We start from the raw sequence: 18883 nt of genomic DNA, 5'->3' as shown, positions 1-18883 counted from the left end.
TGCCAGCTCTAGAACTTTCCTGCAGCCGGAGGGAGGGGAAAACTTTTGATCGAAATACCACAGACGAGGCAGCTGTGGTCAATATGTTGTTTTTTTTTCACAATTGCAAAATGACAGCGCTAAGGGAAAGTAAAAAAAAAGGAAACATCCACTTCACTCGAATGACGACACCGGAAAACACACACACAAACACATTCACACGTTAATGGGACTGCGAGGGAAAAGCATCGACTGTCCGGTGTGCTGGTGGCTGGATTACGCGTCGCGGAACTCAAAGTCTGCTGATGTACAGAAATATCTTCTCCGAACCAGAGCTTCCCTATTTCGCCACTTCCAAACTGCCCACCACACGGCCTCGGCTGGACTAGATCTTCGCTGCGGCACGGGTTCGAGTCCGTGAATTCTTCGTACTGTGCAGGAACGGTTGGTTTCAACCTATGGCCAATGTTCGTTCAACGTATTTTTTTGGGTGACTCCCGAGGTTAGTTTTATGGAGAAAAGCCGTCGCGGTAGAATTTGCCCGAGAAACACTTGATACACACAGAGAAACACACAGGCTTACGAACTGGCGGCCGTCTCGGAGTAGCGCTGGAAGCGAAATGTTCTGTACCGTAACATTCACTGGTAATGCGACCAGTTCCTCAGCGATTGCTAGGATCTCGCACCTAATGAGCAGGTGCTAGCAATAAAACAGCTCTCCAACATTTGACCCAGACACGCACTCCACACATAGTTGGCGTTGAGCGTACAACCTGTCACACCATCCCACCAAGCGCTGTAGATGCACACGCGGTGGTGGGTGGGGTGGGAGGACAACCAAAAACCGATGCCCTTCGCCCCCAACCCCCCGAAGACGATCTTTCCCCAATGTAGCTTCGTATGGCGTGGGAAGATGCTGCGGAAAACTGTGGTCCGGTTTTGTTGAATTGCGTCTCCATGCGGTGCAAGGGGGTGGTTGTTCCAACCGCCCGGAGACACGAACGATGAAAAGTTATTTCCACCCATCATATCGGCAGAACACCCGTCAGTCGGGTGAAGACGGCGACCGCCTGACGACATGACTTTTCCCCGGGGGAGGGGGAGGAGGGATGGGCTGTGTGGAAAACCGCGCCACCCAACACACACACACACACAGATGCAGTGTCGTCGCTGACGTTATACGCGTTCGCGGATTGATACGCACCAGGTTTCACTTGCTGAGAGCACCGTCGGTTTGATCGGGATGAAAATCTTCCTTAGTGTGCCCACCGTGACGGAATGTTCTGTAGAACTGCCCATCATGAGTCGCGCGTAGAACGCAACCAACTTGTCCCTGTATCGATCGCCTCGCAACAGATCACACGGGTTTTTAAACGACCTTTACTTACGTACGACCACCGTCACATCTGGACGTGTGTTGGAGCCGCCGTTTGTTAAAAAAAAACAACAACGAACAGTTGATTATTGTGAATTTTCCTTCCTCCGTATATTCCTTTGGTTCTTGCTACACGTAACACTGCATCTGCATTAGTGTTAGTGTTCGCTGCGGGAAATATTGGGAAAAAATCGCACGCAATCAAACAGCAACAAACAAAACAAATAGACAACACAATTTAAAAAAAAACACACACACACACGCACACAGTCCACGAATATATGTGTCACCATCTTACGGTCGCTCATATGTCGTACGCGGGTGGAAAATCGAACCCCAGCATCATCTGATCCCGGACCCCGATGAGCTCATCCCGACCGGGGTCGGTGGAAATGAACGCTTTTCCAACCGCGCGTTTATAGTTCGCCACTGCTAAAGCGGAATACTCAACGCGAGACCATGTGTTTGCTCGGCCAATACGCTACTACCCTTATGGGGGGAGAGCGTTTGACTGCAAACTCCCAGGACTAACGATTTGTTGCGAGATGCTTGCGAAATCGGGTTCTATATGTGCGCTCGTTCGGCTAGGGTAGTGTTTTCGTTTTCCCCGCACACTAACACTAGCGCGCACGAACGCTTCTCGCTCGCAAGTATTGCAAAAACGGAGGGGAAAATTTTCCAATTTTCATTGCAATCACACACCGGTTGCTGTGTTGCACACAACGAGTGGATTCGTTTTAACCCCCTTAAAGACACAGGAGGGTGGTTTGGTTTTTGGGTGTGTTGGTGAGCGAATTGTGTGATTGAAAGCGAACAAAAGCCGGCACAACAGCCAGCTGGTTGGCAGGGAAAACATGCAACCTGCTTTTGCTTTCCCTGGAGAGTTTCGGGAAAATCCGACGGCACGTGAAGAGAAAAGTACACAATAACAACAACAGCGTGTAGTTTTATACCCACCCAAAAACCAACCGCATTAAAGCATTTTTATTGCCTCTCTAGTGAGCTTTGCTTCTGTGTTTTTTTTTTTGTAACAAAATTTAGTAAAGTATCAAAAATTGTAATATAAGGTAGCAACACCACGGGCTTCCCACCCTAGTCGATCATCTTCCGGATCATGTAGTTGAGGATGCCACCGTTGCGGAAGTACTCGAGGTCAACCTCCGTGTCGAAGCGCGCAATCACCTCGAACGTTTTGCCACCGTCCGTGCTGACGGTGATGCGCTCGTGCGGTTTGCAGTTTGCCGGTATGGCTACACTAAACAGCTCCTGGCCCGTCAGTCCAAGGCTTTCCGCGTTCTCGCCGGCTAGATACTGCAGCGGCACAATACCCATCCCGACCAGATTGGAACGGTGAATGCGCTCGTACGATTCCGCGATAACCGCCCGGATGCCCAGCAGATACGGGCCCTTCGCTGCCCAGTCGCGGCTCGAGCCGCTACCGTAATCCTTACCGACGAGCGCAATCAACGGTGTGCCTTCGCCGGCGTAGCGCTGCGCACAATCAAACACATCCATCTCCTCACCGCTGGGAATGTGCAGCGTACGGGGTCCGGGCCGCGGCACCAGCTTGTTCACCAGCCGAATGTTGGCGAACGTGCCGCGTGCCATGATGTCATCGTTACCGCGCCGTGAACCGTACGAGTTGAAGTCACGCGGCGTTAGGCCACGGTCGGAGAGGAACCGGGCGGCCGGACTGTTGCGCGCAATCGAACCGGCCGGCGATATGTGATCGGTCGTGACGGAATCGCCCAGATTCAGCAAGGCGCGCGCATTGGCGATGTTTCCGAGCTTGGGCAAATCGCGCGTCATACCCTCGAAGAACGGAGGACGCTTGATGTACGTTGAGGCGGTATCCCACGGGTACAGCTTGCCGGTCGGCGCATTCAAACCCTGCCAGGCGGGCGATCCCAGTTCAACCTTTTCGTACACATCGCGGAACATGGCCGGAATGACGTGCTGCTGTTCCACGGCCTGAATCTCCTGACGCGTGGGCCAAATGTCACGCAGAAACACGGCCGAACCGTCCGGTCGCGTACCGAGCGGTTGCTTCTCGAAGTCAATGTCCACCGTGCCGGCGAGCGCGTACGCGATCACCAACAGTGGACTGGCCAGATAGTTGGCACGGGTGTTCGGGTGTATGCGGCCCTCGAAGTTACGATTGCCGGACAGTACGCCACAGCACACGAGGTTGTTCTTCTCGATCGTGTTCGCCACGTTATCGTCCAGTGGGCCCGAATTGCCGATACAGGTCATGCAGCCATACCCAACTACGTTGAATCCAAGTTCTTCGAGTGCCGGAATCACACCCGATTCCTTCAGATAGTACGTGACGACACCGCTTCCCGGTGACAGGGAAGTTTTGATGTACGGTGCCACCTTCAGTCCCGCTTCGACTGCTTTCTTTGCCAGCATACCCGCTCCCAACATTACCGAGGGATTGCTTGTGTTGGTGCACGATGTGATCGCTGCAATCACGACCGAACCGTGACGCAGTGCGTACGTCTTGCCGTCGGTCCAGCTGAATGTGCCCTCCGCACCAAGTTCCGCCTCCGGGACGGCGAAACCCTTGAAACCGACCTTGCTGACCAAACACTGTCGGAAGTCTTCCTGCATCTCGCTCACGGCGACACGATCGTGCGGACGCTTCGGACCCGACACGGATGTCACAACGCTGGCCAGATCCAGCTCAACGATCTGCGTAAAGACCGGATCCTGTTCGGCTTTGCCAAAATCACGCAGCTGATCCGTTGCCTTCAGGTAAGCTTCTATCACACGCACCTTCTCCTCGGCCCGGTTCGTCTGACGCAGATAGTCGAGCGCGTTCTTGTCCACTGGGAAGTAACCGACGGTGGCACCGTACTCCGGGCACATGTTGCTAATCGTTGCACGATCCGCAATCGATAGTTCGCTCACTCCCGGGCCAAAGAATTCTACAAACTTGCCCACCACACCAATCTGGCGCAGATGCTTCGTGATCGTTAGCACCAGATCGGTGGAAGTTACGAGGGGGCTTAGTTTGCCCACCAGCTTGTAACCGATGACCTCCGGTAGCAGCATCGAAATGGCTTGACCGAGCATGACCGCTTCGGCTTCGATTCCACCAACACCCCAGCCAACCACACCGAGCCCATTGATCATGGTCGTGTGCGAATCGGTACCAACGACACTGTCCGGGTAGAGCATCCGCACCGCGCCATCCTTTGCGTCCTGAAACACAACCCGGGCTAGGTACTCCAGATTCACCTGATGTACGATGCCCGAACCGGGCGGAATGATGAGCATGTTGTTAAACGCCTTGGCACCCCACTTCAGGAAGGTGAACCGTTCGCGGTTGCGTTCAAACTCCAGATCCTGGTTCTTGGCCAGCGCATCCTCACTGCGCGCGAAATCCACCTGTACCGAATGGTCGATAACCAGATCGGACGGACAGATTGGATTGATGCGGTCCGGGTCACCGCCGAGCTTTAGGACGGCGTCACGCATGGCCGCAAAATCGACCACTGCCGGTACGCCGGTAAAATCTTGCAGAATAACACGTGCCGGCTTGAAAGGAATTTCCAGCTCGTCCTCCGACGACGGTGTGCCCTTCATTTGCTTCCATCGTAGAATTCCCCGTACGTCCTTCTCCAGCACCTGGAAGTTGTCACAATTTCGGACGGCTGATTCAAGCAGCACGCGCACACTGTAAGGAAGTTCACCTGAAAGCAGAACCGTGTTAAGCAAGAACTTGAAGCCAAGGAAAGCCATTAAAACTCACGATACTCCGGGAATGAGGCAATGTCGAAATAATGGAATGTTTCTCCATTAACGTTGATCTCCTTCAGCAAACTCTGGAATGGATTGGCACCTGGTAGGGAACGGGAAACGAGAATGAGATTAAAATAAGGCGATAACGATCATTTCCAACACTTCCACTTTCAGTGACAAGCCTCCATAGAAGCAATCAAAGCAACAATACGATCCACAACGTCATTACGCAACCTCGACTATCAGAGTTCACATTGGTCGCTTGCATGATTCTTCAAACAGCTTTTGTACGACTCAACCGTAGGCTGTTAGAATTAATCCTGTTCGTGTTATCTGTGATCTGGAGTACCATTTCAAGCAAAAAAAACCCACAATAATCAGTGGGTTGCAGCGGCGGGGTAGTATGTACTTTCGCAACTCTTATCGTTGCTGGAAGATGAATGAAAGGAAGCTCCCGGAATGTTCCACCTAGTGCACTCGAAGAAGATTCATCCTTATCGAAAGGAATGATGGTTTTTCGTAGTTGGAAAATAATTTACCAACCTACAAATTACCGTTTCGCTCTACTTACCCGCCATGTTTACGATTGTTTTTACTGAAAAATACTTTGAAACAGTGAAGACTTCTAAACCGGCAGAAGGATTCTTTTGGAATTGCGAACTTCACGACACCTGGTGACGTTGAATGGAGGTTGTGTAAATGAACAACGAGCAACTTTATTTGATGGCTTAATGCTTTGCCCCCAAGCACGAAGAAGAAAATTCCTGTTTCTTTTAGAAAGTAGCAAGTTTTTGTTGATCAACGCAATGTCGCCGAAGGAAAACGGGCCACGGAATAAAAATTATTTTGACGTTTTGCAGGTTGACGGATGCGTTTTGTTTATCTGCTTTATCTGCTTGAATTTTTTTTCCATCTTGCTTAGGTGTTTTAAAATTAGGCAAAGTATTTAAAATAAGCGGATCGGTAACTAAATAATAATTTTAAATAAATCTACAATTCTTGGGCCAATAAAACTGTTGCTAGCACAGAGTGGACCACGACGGCGTGACAGTTGGGGTACCATTTGACGTTATGTCAAAGTTGGTGTTTCTTCTTGGCCTGCTTCGATCGGGTTTGTCCGCGGAGACAAATGAAAACAACATTTTGCTTGGTAGGCGTAAATTAAGTGAAAATTCTCGCGTATGTAGCACTTGAACTGCGCCACTATGTATCGTAAACTGCTGTACAGTATAACCATAGTGATAATATTCCACATTGCATCCACACAGGTAAGTGGTTGGAAGGTCCTAAAACAAACAAAGCTCTACCACCCACCCCCAATGTGATTACAACGTCATCTTGTTGACTGTTCTTTATCACTTTTTCTCCGCTTGTTACGCCCCCCTAGAGCCAATCGTACGAAGATAAACGGTGCAAATGCATCTGTCCGAGCTTCAAGACGGTGGATAACACCACGCAGGAGGGCACCGACCGGATGCTGATCATCGATAATGTTCCACCGAACAAATGCAACTGCGACGGTGTCATCCTGCCCCGGCTAGCGAACAAGATCCCTAACGTAAAGGGGCAGGAGATCTGTCCGCGGTGTGACTGCAAGTACGAAAACCGTAACACGACCATCATAAAGGTGCGTGGTTTAGCCCAGAATGTCATCCGCATTACGGCCGCTTTCACATATCCTTTTGTTTCACACGTTTTACAGGTCGTTGTAATCATTGTGATATGGATCATTTCGCTGCTCGTTATCTACATGCTGTTCCTGATGTGTTTGGATCCGCTGCTGAACAAGCGCGTGAAAGCTAACTACCAGGAGCATACGAATGAAGATGTGATTATCGCCAGTGATAGTATTAGCACTAAGTCCACAAGCACTAGCATTAATGGGTCGCTGCGCCAATTTCGCGACACGTATAGAAATAAGTACAGTGGAACTTTCGTAACAACGACCATTGCCCGATCCGGGGACAGTGGGAGCGAGAGTGAGGTAGAGTTTTTGGCCACAAACCATCGCCTCGACGTACATGAGCGGGTGCGGCTAATAAGTGATTGAGATGGTGCGACGATTTGAATACTCTTCGAGAAGAACCTTCCACGGGTCGACATTTGTCGTTGTTACGAAATGTTCCTACCATACACACATCCTTGACGCCGACGTAGAATCGAGTCTTCTGGAGACTCATTCATCACGTCCGCACTGCCATTCATTCCACTTTCCGATACACGGAATAAAAACAAAGCTTATCTGTTTTTATTTGTTTTATAATTTCATTACCTTTATGTAACTCTTTCTCATTGTTTCGTAGCAATTTGGTAGCATGTGCCCAAATTTATGTTCGCTAATCATTTCATCTGTCTTTTGTAACTAACAATCCGGTGCAAAGGAATGGTTATGTGTTACATTCACTATTTGCTGGTTTAGTGTTGTTCGACCCCTCCCGTTTGAGAATTCCCGAATAACACATGGTCCTATCGATGTTTCCTTTTTCTTTTTTCTTGCAGGACGATACGGCTGTCACTGTGGGCAATGGGCAGGATATGCATGTGCGCGAAAACAACGTGCTGAACCGAGTAGGCCACCAGCAGGACAAATGGAAGCGCCAGGTACGTGAACAGCGGCGTAATATCTATGATCGGCACACGATGCTCAACTAACATAGAACCGGGGACCGGCCAACCGAACGTTATCATCACACGAATGTGCAATGCTTTTTACCGATGATCTGGAAGTTTATAGGACGGATTCCATACTAAATGTCCGATAAGCTGTGTAATAGAACTATTGTTTTTTGGTAATTTATTGTTGTAGCATGCATCAGATCCCTCATTAATTGTGACTCATTGGTTGGAAATGTTTGGCATAATCGATAGAAGAATAAAATCAGACTTTGTAGATTGTATCTGTTTGCTAATGATACTTTATGATGTTCTGTTAATGCTTTGAATTTGCTGATTTAAGGCCAAAATTACACACCTATTATTTTAATTTTAATATCAATAGACATCAATCCACTATTCGAAGCTCTTTTAGCGGTTCTGGTAGTTGAGACCTCACGACTAGCAAGGGTGGCAAGTCCTATGCTTCCTAACTCTGTTGAGCTGTTCCTTAAATGTAAAATGCCAACGAATGCGCCGAAATCCAAGCAAGGTTCTCCCGATGCTAGCTAAGCCCTTTTGACCTCTTCCCTGGTCGACGTCTTTCTCAAGCTACTAGTTGTGTTGAGCGCTTCCGTGCTGGCCATGCTGCCGTACGCGCGAGGTCCTGTTAACGCGATCAGAACACAACAACGCGGTGATGATTTCCACTAGGACTTCATTGCTAACTTGACTGTTCATGCGGCGGCGGACAGTAGTAACATCGCGTAGCAGTTGTAGCGCCCGATAAGGAAGTAAGTATAGTAAGTAAGCCATGTTTTATTAACCTCCGGTTTGCATACAGTCTTCAGTTTTGTAGGTGATTTTTGCGGTGGTAAATGCACACTTATTACTGTTGTTGATTGAAGTAACTTAAAACTTACTGAATATAATAAATAAAAAAAGAAAATATGTGAGAAATCATCTCTGCCTCCTGTGAGAATCGAACTCACGACCGCTGGTTTACAAGACCAGCGCTCTGCCTACTGAGCTAAAGAGGCGGGTGATTACGTGGTTCGTACATGTGTATATAAACAGAGATCCGAGAATGGCTGTAGGGAACAATGAGTCACTCTTCTTTCAACGTTACCTTCACAACATGCAATAAACAAAATGATCGGAACTGCGTGGCGTGTAAAGTGATAACCAATCAAATATTGATCGTAAGTTTCAACTTTATTAAAATTTCTATTGAAACTTAAAACTAAATCAAGGCTTATTTGTATGAGTCGATTGGTTCGTATTGCATCATTTTTAAGGTCACTCACAAGTCCAAACTTCACTCATTCGCATCCTTGCACTCACTTTTAGCCTTATAAGCCGGTTCGCTCTCGCTAACTTTCAATCGTATCTGGAAAATATAGAGAGAGCATGTTGATCTTTCACGTGTGCAGATCTCACAGTTAAGGCTGACTTACACGACTCATAATCGATACAAGTTACAACTATAGCGTTGCGTGTAAACGCAGCTAAAGCAAGCAAGTCTCGCACAGCGGTTAACGACGAAAGCATTGCTTGAGTGAAATGAGTGGGATTGTTGTGGGACAGCACATGCGCGCGATTGTTGGTGTTCTGTTGTGTACTATTGTGCAGAAGTTGTACAGTACGTGATAGAGAAGTTGTCCGGTGTGTTTAATCCGGCGAAAAATTAATCTGTGAGATACGTTATCTGGGGGTAGATACGGTGTCGTATCTTTTTCTCCAAACTCATCGCTTAAAGCGTTATACAGTTACGGGGAAATTGACTGAAACAATAGAAAATTACTATTGGCTACCCCCTCGAGCCCGCTTATAGTCTTCATTCCAATAGCCCTGTAAATAGCCGGGTTTGTGAGCCTTCACGTGGTTTTATAAAATCGAACCGCTTTATCTGCGACGACCTTCTCTTTTCAAAGGAAACACACCCCCTAATAACTGCTATCTACAAATCAGGGTTTTGGTTTTCTTCTTAGCGTAACGACCTTTGATATTAGGTCATATAAATATAAATATAATATATCATATGCCTGTATGTATGTAAAACTTGGTTATAAAAATAATTTCGCTCATTCCGCCCAACGTGGGGCTCGAACCCACGACCCTGAGATTAAGAGTCTCATGCTCTACCGACTGAGCTAGCCGGGCACCATTGCCACCCAGCCACCATTTGCGCTACCGGTTCGCGTGCGTTCACTCGTTGATGGTCGAGCAAATATCGTTCAGCGTCACGGCGGATGCAGGATGCGTTCCCATCCATTTCGGCGGCAGTTTTTCTTTTCGCACTCCCTCAGCGATAACTATCGGGGTGCCGGCAGCATATGAGAGACAGCTTTTCCTGCAAATCGAGAGCTCGATCGCTCAAAAGTACCAGGCAAGCAGGATGGGAAACAGACCGCCGATGCAAAGGCGCGCATCCATGAGTGAAACCTCGTCATCTCACCTTAAGGTGGCGGTCACCAACTCATTTCGAGTGGTGGAGAAAACCTTCCACCGGTCCCGATGCGTGCTATTGTTCGGTTTGCCTGCTTGCCCTCGGCAGGAGAGTGCGAATGAGCGTGAGAACGAGTGCCGAGGGCAAACACGGCTGGAACGCGCGGTGTGAGCAGGTCCTCGCGGATAACGCATGGGTCGGACAGAAGAACGCCGGCAATCAAACGGCACCGAGAGTGGCCCAAATGGGTGTACAGCGATTGAGAGCTGTTGCTGTTGGAGAAAGGTACAATATGATACGCTGGAGAGAAATTTTAAATTCAAAGGTTCAAGTTTACCACGTTTCATTAATTGAAGTGTAACATTAAAATCGGAAATTAAGCATAATTCTTTATCAACCTTAAACGTTTTCACTGGGCAACTATTTTCCCCTTGTCAGTTTGGTGAATGCTTCATATTAATTTATTATATCCAGAAGACACATCCCCGTATCAGCCTATCATGGGTCAGCGATGAAGTCCGAGTTGTCTTCAATCCATTCCAAAAAGTAGGACACCCGGGCATACACCGTTGGAATGCCATCATCACATCCGCCCGTAGACCCGAAGGAAACTACACCGACCTGCAAGCTTTCCGTATTGTCCTGCACCGTCAGTGGACCACCGGAATCGCTGTTGCACGCCGACCGTCCTCCATCGCCGGAGTGACAGATATTTTGGGGTTCAATCAACGCGGCCGCTCCGCCCCACTGAGCCAAACAGTCCGCGTTCGTCATGATGGGATTGGCGACGTAGTTCAGTACGTCCGACAGTGCTGGGTTGGTTACCGAGTACACACCGAATCCAGACACGGTACCAATCACCCCGGCAAAGGTGCGCGTATCGGTGCGTGCTGGTAACCGAATCGGTTGAATACGCTCGGTGTAGACGATCGGTTCGTCTAGCCGTACCACGGCGATGTCATTGCGTATATTCTCCAAGGTATAGCCCGGATGGCCAACGATGCCGCTCGATGTGAACGATATGCGCTGCTGGGAAGGTTCCTCCACCATGCGATTCTGTGCGCCCAAAATGGCCGTACCGCCCACGATGGGTACGGTGGAGTCGAAACTGTCGTAGACACAGTGGGCCGCTGTCAGGATGTAGTTGTGCGTAAGGACCGAGGCACCGCAAAGCCCGACACCGGCAGCGTACTGTCCAACAAGTGCCACCTGGTACGGAAACTGGCCCGGACTGGCTTCCTGTCCGTTAACGACGCGACGTTGCGGCGTTCCTGGTGCGGAGATCCGATGGACTGGAAGATGAACCTTGATGTGTTCAAACTCTTCGATCGGACGCACTTGGGACCAATCGATACTGTTCTTTGCAGGCAGCGCAGAGCCACCACAGAGCACTGCCAGAAGCACCGAAAGCGAAACCGTGTACTTCATTTTGGAGTTCCGATAGGTATGGTGATATGGCGGACTCTGAAAGCACTCTTTTATATCGATTTTGATAACGATAAACATTACGATTAGGATTTTATCAGTTTGTATTTCAAAGTTACCTTTCGCCGGTGTCACGCTTGATAAGAAGATACCTGATAAGAAGGTTAAGCTGGTTTGCTATAGTATTTGGGGAATGCCCTATTGGGAAAAAACGTATGAATGGGTCGTTTCAACCTGTGTGAGTAAGTACGGTGATATCGTTGGCGTAATGGAGGGAATTCCGTTCCGGAGATGGCGTTTAGGGTAAGTCCGGTGCTGAATGAAAAATCATCTACAGAGATGATAAGCTCAACGACTGTTGTAGAATTGCAGTGATCAGTGATAATATCTAAGCCGCTCAGTACTACCTGTTAAGCATCACCTTCAAACCTGACGTCTTTTCGCGGCCATGGCCTACTGCAGGAATCCTCTAAACCGCTCACGGTAGAGCGCCTTCGTCTGCAAATCCATTATCCCAGCCTTTCTGGCGGACGCATCAACGCCATCACTCCATTATAATTTGGGCCTACCACGCCTCCATGTGGACGACCTAAAAGGACTTTACGGGCTGGGTCGTCCGGTGTCATTCTCTTGACTTGATCAGCCCATCGAAGCCTGGGGAGTCTAAACCATGGTACGACAGTGAGTTCGCCGTACAGCTCATAGAGGAGCAGTCTTTCCCCACATACGGAGCCAAAAATCCTTCTGTGCATCTTCAGCTCGATCGCGGCTACCAGGGTTTATATGAGGCTACGAGGGGAGCTATAAAAATTCCATATATAGCCCCACCTTCCTTTGTCGTGACTGGTATTTTGAGTGGGGAAGTTTGGAGTTTGAAAATGGAGGATTTGGCACCGTGAATCTCCAACTAGAGGCTTTCTGTCGCCAGTTCAATCCTTTGGTGTATATCCTTTACGTAGGAGCGCAGTAAAACAATTATGTCTAAGTCATCAGCGTATGCCAGGATCTGGATTGACTTATAGAAGATGGCCCCCCGAAGTTTATCCACCTTGGAGTCGCGGATAGCTCTCTCCAGCGTTAGATTGAAGAGTAGACAAGCTAGCCCATCTCCTAGGCGCAGATTCTCGGTGGCAGAAAATGGCCCTGAAAGTTTTCCAGGCACCATCACCTGGCATGTGATGTAGGTCATTGTCATTCGTACTAGTTTGGTAAGATTGCCCGGGCTTCCAAAAGAGCTCATTGCGTCGTAAAGTTTTACTCTTGCTATGCTATCGTATACGGCCTTGAAGTCAAAGAAGAGATGGAAGGAGTGTAACTGCTGCTCTACACGGTGAAGGTCTGATCATTTGCGAAATCCCCTCTGATAGTTTCCAACTGCTTTTTCAGCGAATGAGACAAGACGATCTTGTAGTATAGGGGAGAATATTTTGTAGGTGGTATTCAACACCTTAATACCCTTGGAATTGTTGCACTCTAGGGAGTATATGGGGCAGATGATACCAAGATTCCAATCACAAGGCAAAAAATCCTCCATTTTTAATAAGTTCCTGGTGCCTTATAATTCTTGAGCCAACTGAATTGAATCGTTTAATAATTCATCAAAATACCAAATAGCATATGGAGAGCATATGTTTGCATAGCATATGTAAACCTGACGTCTCTTGTTTAGAAATACAATGCCTCTCGTGCTCTGGATCTGTTTTTTACAAGGTAGTATCACAGGACTTCGTTTGATTGCAATTCCCCGAAAGCCTGGGAGAATTATATTGTTGTTTTGAATGAAGTTGGAATATCCCTTCAGAATCTTGAGACTTTCTTCACTAATTGCTCTAGCCGTGTGCAGTGAGAGGAACGCTGGACAAACTAGCTCGCAACAAAAACTCTTTGGCAACGCTTATAGCGAATGAAATGAATTTTCCAGTTTTGCTTTCATAGATGCCCAGAAAAATCCATCCACATGTAGTGTCAAGCATCGGCACCCACCGACTAGCGCTGCGAAACCCTCACACACCACTTCGCACGAAGGTGTTTCAGTTGTGCAAGCAAAATCCACCGCATTGCACTGTAAAAATCCTGACGGAGAGTGCCTTGTTTGCACAGATGCCCAATCCGCAACCGGGTAGACGTGTTTCGGTACACGGTGCCCCAAACGGTGCCGTTCGTAGAAGCAACGAGCAGTTTGAAAACAAGACACCCCAAAAGGCCACCGTAATCTAGCGGGTCGGGTTCTCATCACACGTATCTGCAGCTCTAGTTACGCCATGTACGCGTTGGTAGTGTCCGTGGCGCTGGCCTGCATACTGCAGGTCGGTATTGGGTGGCGTACCCCGGTGTGTCCGCTTCAGGTTGACGAGTGTGTTTCGCTTTCGTTTGTCTTTTGGTCTTCCTTTTGACAGGTCGCGCATGCAAGCCCGGACTTTGGCATCCAGGGTACGATCGGAGGTGTGGTGAAGATCAACGCGCGCGCCGTGCTGGCGAAGGAACACTTTCTGCGCGTGGATGACTACATCATACCGACCCAGAAGAGTGATATCAGCAAGCTGCGCGATGCGGCAGTGATATTGCAGGCCATCGGACTGCAGGTGAACACGCTCGGTCCGGCCTTGATAGATGCGCTGACGACAGCGTCGGATGACGATAGTGGTAATGTCGAGAAAACGTTCTCACTGATCACGATGGCACGGATAACGTTTGAGGACTACATCAATGTTGTGCTGGAGGAGCAGATACACAATCTCGAGACACTGCTCGGTCTGTACGTGCGCGACCAGCTGGTGGATGACTTCTTCCACATCTCGGCGCGCCTGACAGCGCTGGAAGCGACACTCACGGTGCTGCAGAAAGCCGCCCAGGATGCGCAAACCGCGGCCAACGGTGGTCCAGTGTCCGATACGCTCGTACGCCAGTTCATCAATGCCGATCTGGTCGCCGAGTTGACGCGCCACCTGACGCTGCTAGCGTATCGCATTCCCGTACTGACGTACACGATTACCTCCTCGCTGGAGAACATCCAACAGGCGGATGAATACTACTACGGGCTGCGGCTGGCTTCGGACCGCGTGCTGGACGAGATTGACGCATCCGGTAAAGACTTTTACGACAATACGGTTGCATATTCGAAGCCCGTGGAGGATGCCATGAACGCGCTTATCTCGGACTACGCTAGCGACCTCGACTTGGCCACAGCGAGCGCCACCGAGTACAATGTGGCGGATCTGACGACAGCCATCGGTGGGCTGAAAACAGTACAGAACACCAAGCTGGCGGCCACCCTCAAGGCGTACAAGGATCTGTACGTGCCGCGCATTCTCGAACTCTCCAAGCTGCTACCGATCGAGTCCAACTTCTCCTTCCTGGCGGGCGAAAACCCAGCCGCCGTACTGGTGGGCGTGTTGATTGCCAACGGGCCCTTTTCGCGCTTCTGCTTCTGGAAGTACGCCAGCCTACTGCACAACATTCTGCTGACGTCGAACTTTGCCAGCGAGTGTTACGATCGCGAGTACAATCGGCTGCAGTCACTGCAGCAAGCACTGCTGCTGGAGATCGAAATGATCTCCTTCAATCAGGAGATTATCTATCCGTACACGAGCGCGTGCCACTTTTTGCCCGCGTCCGCTTCCACCCGCGTTGGACCATGTGCGACGGAGGTAAGGTCCTCGGTTGGGGACGGAAAGCGAAACAGGTGTACGCATGTGACATGGCTTTTGGTTTTGTTTTCTTGTCTTTCAGCTTGCCGCTTACTTTACCGTCATTTCGACCGAGTACGATGCAAAACTGGCTGCCTTCACAAAGTTGGCCGAAATTGAGCTGAACGCCAGCAAGGAGCGGCTGAGCGTTTGCTGGTCGTCGAAGGTACAGCAAATACTGGTCAAGTATAAAACGATTGTGCCAGAAATTTTGAAATGTGCTGATAGTGGACCTGTAGTATAGAAGCAATAATAAAAAAAAAAACACCAGATTTGTGCGAAGCTGTGTGTGTGTGTGTGTGTGTGTGTGAAAAATAAACATCAATAAAATTGTGTAATATTGCATTTTCGACGCAACATATCTGCAAGGTATTTGACTGTATGTGTGAGAAAATGAATTTATTTGATTAAATATTTATTGTTTTTATGCTAAATCACAAGCAAGTGATTGCTTTTTCTAGAATTGCATAATGCAGGGTTACTCATTAGTATAACAACCTTTTTTTTGTTAAAAGCAGTCGTTGAGCTCTGTTCTCTGAGTTCTGAGCTCTGTTGCTTCGATGGTCTGTTTGCGCCTAAATGTAGGCAATTTTATGCATTTCGGTGTTTTGTGCCTTTGAGGATGCTGGTGAAGATGTATAATGAGTGTTAGATAGCAAAATTGTTCAATGACGTGCATTATATACATCTCCGAAATTAGTTAATTTCACTTTATTATTAAGTGGTCCGCCTTTAGGCATAACTTACTATTATATATTACAAACTGTGTCTTGAAAGCTAAATTAAAATAATATACTTTGTAACAATAACTTTAAGGTAGAATATAAACCTAGAATCTAACAATAGACATATAGCAGACTTAGAGGATGAGAGGAGATAAAACTGATAGTGGAAATGCAAAGATGAAGGTTTGAGAAAGAGAGTCGAGATCGGAAAGCAGCTAGAGATAAATGCCCTACTGCCCCTATAGACAAATGAGACTGGAAAGTGCCCTGTTACACCTGACGTGTATCAAGGTCTAGGATTTGGCTGCGGTCGGCATTGAATGGGATGGAAGCTCTTCAACGATCCACCAGACATCGTATCGCAATTCTGTTGAAGGTGCACTGAAGTTTCTCAATTCTTGCTGTCCAAGAAGTGGCACATGGATACCAAATTATTAGAGCACCAAGCAGAGAAAGAATCTAAAAGATTTTGCAGGACCATAGAATCAGAAGTAGAGGAGATACGATAAAAGATTTTGAGATCATCAACGTAAAAGAGGTGACAAGGTTAAAGGAAGGGATTAGCTTCCTTTTCTTCTTTTTCGACACAAAAACTTCAAGTGGCCTAAAAAGGCCTCCCCCATTTCTGGCTTTCTATGACTTTATTTACCCATAGCTGGATCCTGGGATTTTGGTGCGATCCATTCGTGTGAAGACCGGCTGCGTTACCATCATGCTACCGGGTCGAGGGATAAACTAACATCATTAATTAAAAGGATGAAGAGAAGAGGACTGAGCAACACTACCTTCGGGGTCTCCGGATATGTGAACGAAAGACGAAGTTAGACGAGTGATGTGTTATGGGCAGCAGCACAATAATAGTTTATTAAAATATGAGTGTCAGTGCTACAATATTTAAAATAATGATTCTGATCGGGTGCTCAACGTATTCATCGACGGTTGAAGTCTATCAAGATGGTAAATAGACAATAGTTTTTTCCCCTCTCCATGGAAGAAATCAATTAATTTTGGCACAGTAAACTATTAGATTTCGACTAATAATTGTACACGGTGAGGAAGCTTAGCATTATCGACTAAATTAGCCTGTCTGCATTAACACCCAGCGTAATTGTTTCGTGTCTTAGTGGATGCAATCACGGCTCGAGAGCGGTGGTCGTCGCGCACTGACAGTGCGCGATGAAAGCTGGGAAAACATATTTCCACCCAATGCCAACACCTCTCACCGCTACCCAGCAGTGGTCTAAAGATGTGCAGCACGTTGGGTGGATAGTGACCTATAAATAATCTCCACCTAGTATTGGCTACCCCACTGTGCGTCCGTGCCACAGAAACATAGGGCCCGACGACTATGTACAAGCAACGAAAGCGCAAAGCCGTTTATGTTCAAAAAGCATTATCACCGCGAACTCACTACCAAGCGTCCCGCGTCCGGGGGAAGTGTGGATGCGAAGCGCTACTTGATACACAGTTTGCAAAGCGCTTTCAGTGTTGGAAAAGCATCCACCCAAAACTTTGTCCCACATTTCACACGCCGCCGTTCTGTTCATCATAACCGGCTCTGGTGGGAGCTGATGGAAATGCGCCAAGCGACTTCGGTACAGAGCGACTCCCGAGTGCCCGAGTGCCTGCAGGCCAGCAGGTTGGTTAGCGGACGGGTAAGCGGATCATAATTTTCCGGCTCGTTCGCTTGAAACATCCAGCAACGGTGCGAGGGGTTGGGTCTCTCACTTCACTCACTCACGCTCGTACGCTCATCGCTCGTCCTGCGTTGTCTCACGGTGAGGATGCCGGAATGCGTCGACGGGCTGTGCCTTCGGTTAGTCCGTGCTAGCACGACGGCTACTAGCGACGCTCTCCGGCCGGCGACATGTTTGGATGGTTTGGTTTGGATATGGCTCTGGTACATAAATAAAACATTCATCCACACACACACACTCCCCGTACAGCAGCAGCATCATCGGCCCGATCCGCAGGCAACTCGGGTTTGACCACTCGAGAACAATGTCCAATGTTTCGTCGTACGGAGTCGGTTTACGGTATGCGTCTGCCATGGTGTGTCCATCACGATAAATGGGATTTGGTATACGGCAAATCGTCCTACCGCTTGGCAAGTAAGCACTGCTCGCAACCAAACTCCCTCCACCGGACACTATATGGCCCTATTGCCTTGGGTGTGTTTGTGGATGCAATTACCAACGTCCTTTCCCAGAGGAAGGGAAGGTGGATGATGATGTCTCTACAATGTAGACCCGTCTACCGGGAGGTTGGCAACGCTGCCTGTCGGTTCCAGCAATGGTGGATCCTACCGCATGGGGAGTCTCTCCCAGGCGTTGGAATCTGAGCTAAATCCTGACGTCAAGCTTACAGACACCGGAATTGTTAATGTGCAACAGCACCGCCACTTGCTTTATGAGTGACGTTTATTGGTGCGTTGTTTGCATCCACGCGCGTGTGTGTGTGTGTGTGTCTGGACATTGGACGATAATTTGCCATTGCACAATGGCGTGATGTAACAGGCTGCAGTTTAGCCTGTCTTCAAGGAGACAACATGCAGCGGCGGTGGAAGTTCTGCAAATTTGGTATTGTAATAATAACGCCAGTATGCACCGGGCAGTCAATTGAAATTAGATTCCAACTTACCTCACCAACACACACGCTCACACTGAGCCACAGTAGGAAAGAATGCATCGCAAAACCTTTGTCCCCCCCCGGGGAGATGCATGTCCACCCAAGACTTCCCAAAAGCAAACTCCGCACAAAGAGTGCTCATCGAAATTCAAATGACAGCGCGGTTGGCGTCGTCACCGTAGGTGAATATTTTATTTCGGTGGTTATGGACACTGCCGCTTGCTTGACCCTGAGCGACTGCCGTCACTGACACGAAGCCAATATGGCGCTTGATGTT

At 48.5% G+C, this 18883-nt stretch overlaps 4 protein-coding genes and 2 non-coding genes across 6 annotated transcripts; 2 read left to right on the top strand and 4 right to left on the bottom strand.

Annotated features, from left to right (window-relative positions):
* Nucleotides 1–2296: 2296 nt before the first annotated feature.
* Nucleotides 2297–5829, bottom strand: LOC128305925 (cytoplasmic aconitate hydratase-like). Its single transcript, XM_053043567.1, has 3 exons — nt 5673–5829; nt 5112–5201; nt 2297–5052 (listed from the first exon to the last, which is right to left on the bottom strand). The coding sequence occupies exons 1-3, from the start codon at nt 5677–5679 to the stop codon at nt 2447–2449; spliced, it is 2703 nt and encodes a 900-aa protein (XP_052899527.1). The 5' UTR covers nt 5680–5829; the 3' UTR covers nt 2297–2446.
* A 396-nt stretch (nt 5830–6225) lies between these two features.
* Nucleotides 6226–7992, top strand: LOC128303716 (uncharacterized protein CG1161). The gene is made up of 4 exons (XM_053040766.1): nt 6226–6369; nt 6489–6728; nt 6804–6929; nt 7601–7992. The coding sequence occupies exons 1-4, from the start codon at nt 6307–6309 to the stop codon at nt 7751–7753; spliced, it is 582 nt and encodes a 193-aa protein (XP_052896726.1). The 5' UTR covers nt 6226–6306; the 3' UTR covers nt 7754–7992.
* Nucleotides 7993–8660: 668 nt separating this feature from the next.
* Nucleotides 8661–8733, bottom strand: Trnat-ugu (transfer RNA threonine (anticodon UGU)). The gene has a single exon. It is a non-coding gene; the product is annotated as a tRNA-Thr (tRNA).
* Nucleotides 8734–9783: 1050 nt separating this feature from the next.
* Trnak-cuu (transfer RNA lysine (anticodon CUU)) lies at nt 9784–9856 on the bottom strand. The gene has a single exon. It is a non-coding gene; the product is annotated as a tRNA-Lys (tRNA).
* Nucleotides 9857–10640: 784 nt separating this feature from the next.
* LOC128301136 (brachyurin-like) lies at nt 10641–11570 on the bottom strand. The gene has a single exon (XM_053037465.1). The coding sequence runs from the start codon at nt 11568–11570 to the stop codon at nt 10641–10643; it is 930 nt and encodes a 309-aa protein (XP_052893425.1).
* A 2258-nt stretch (nt 11571–13828) lies between these two features.
* Nucleotides 13829–15497, top strand: LOC128305120 (uncharacterized). The gene is made up of 3 exons (XM_053042424.1): nt 13829–13873; nt 13964–15214; nt 15297–15497. The coding sequence occupies exons 1-3, from the start codon at nt 13829–13831 to the stop codon at nt 15495–15497; spliced, it is 1497 nt and encodes a 498-aa protein (XP_052898384.1).
* The last annotated feature ends 3386 nt before the right edge of the window (nt 15498–18883 follow it).

The sequence above is a fragment of the Anopheles moucheti genome, chromosome 3, assembly GCF_943734755.1.
Source record: "Anopheles moucheti chromosome 3, idAnoMoucSN_F20_07, whole genome shotgun sequence".
Taxonomy (NCBI): Eukaryota; Metazoa; Arthropoda; class Insecta; order Diptera; family Culicidae; genus Anopheles; species Anopheles moucheti.
The sequence above is the reverse complement of the archived record's forward strand: the minus strand, read 5'-3'. Positions and strand labels throughout refer to the sequence as shown.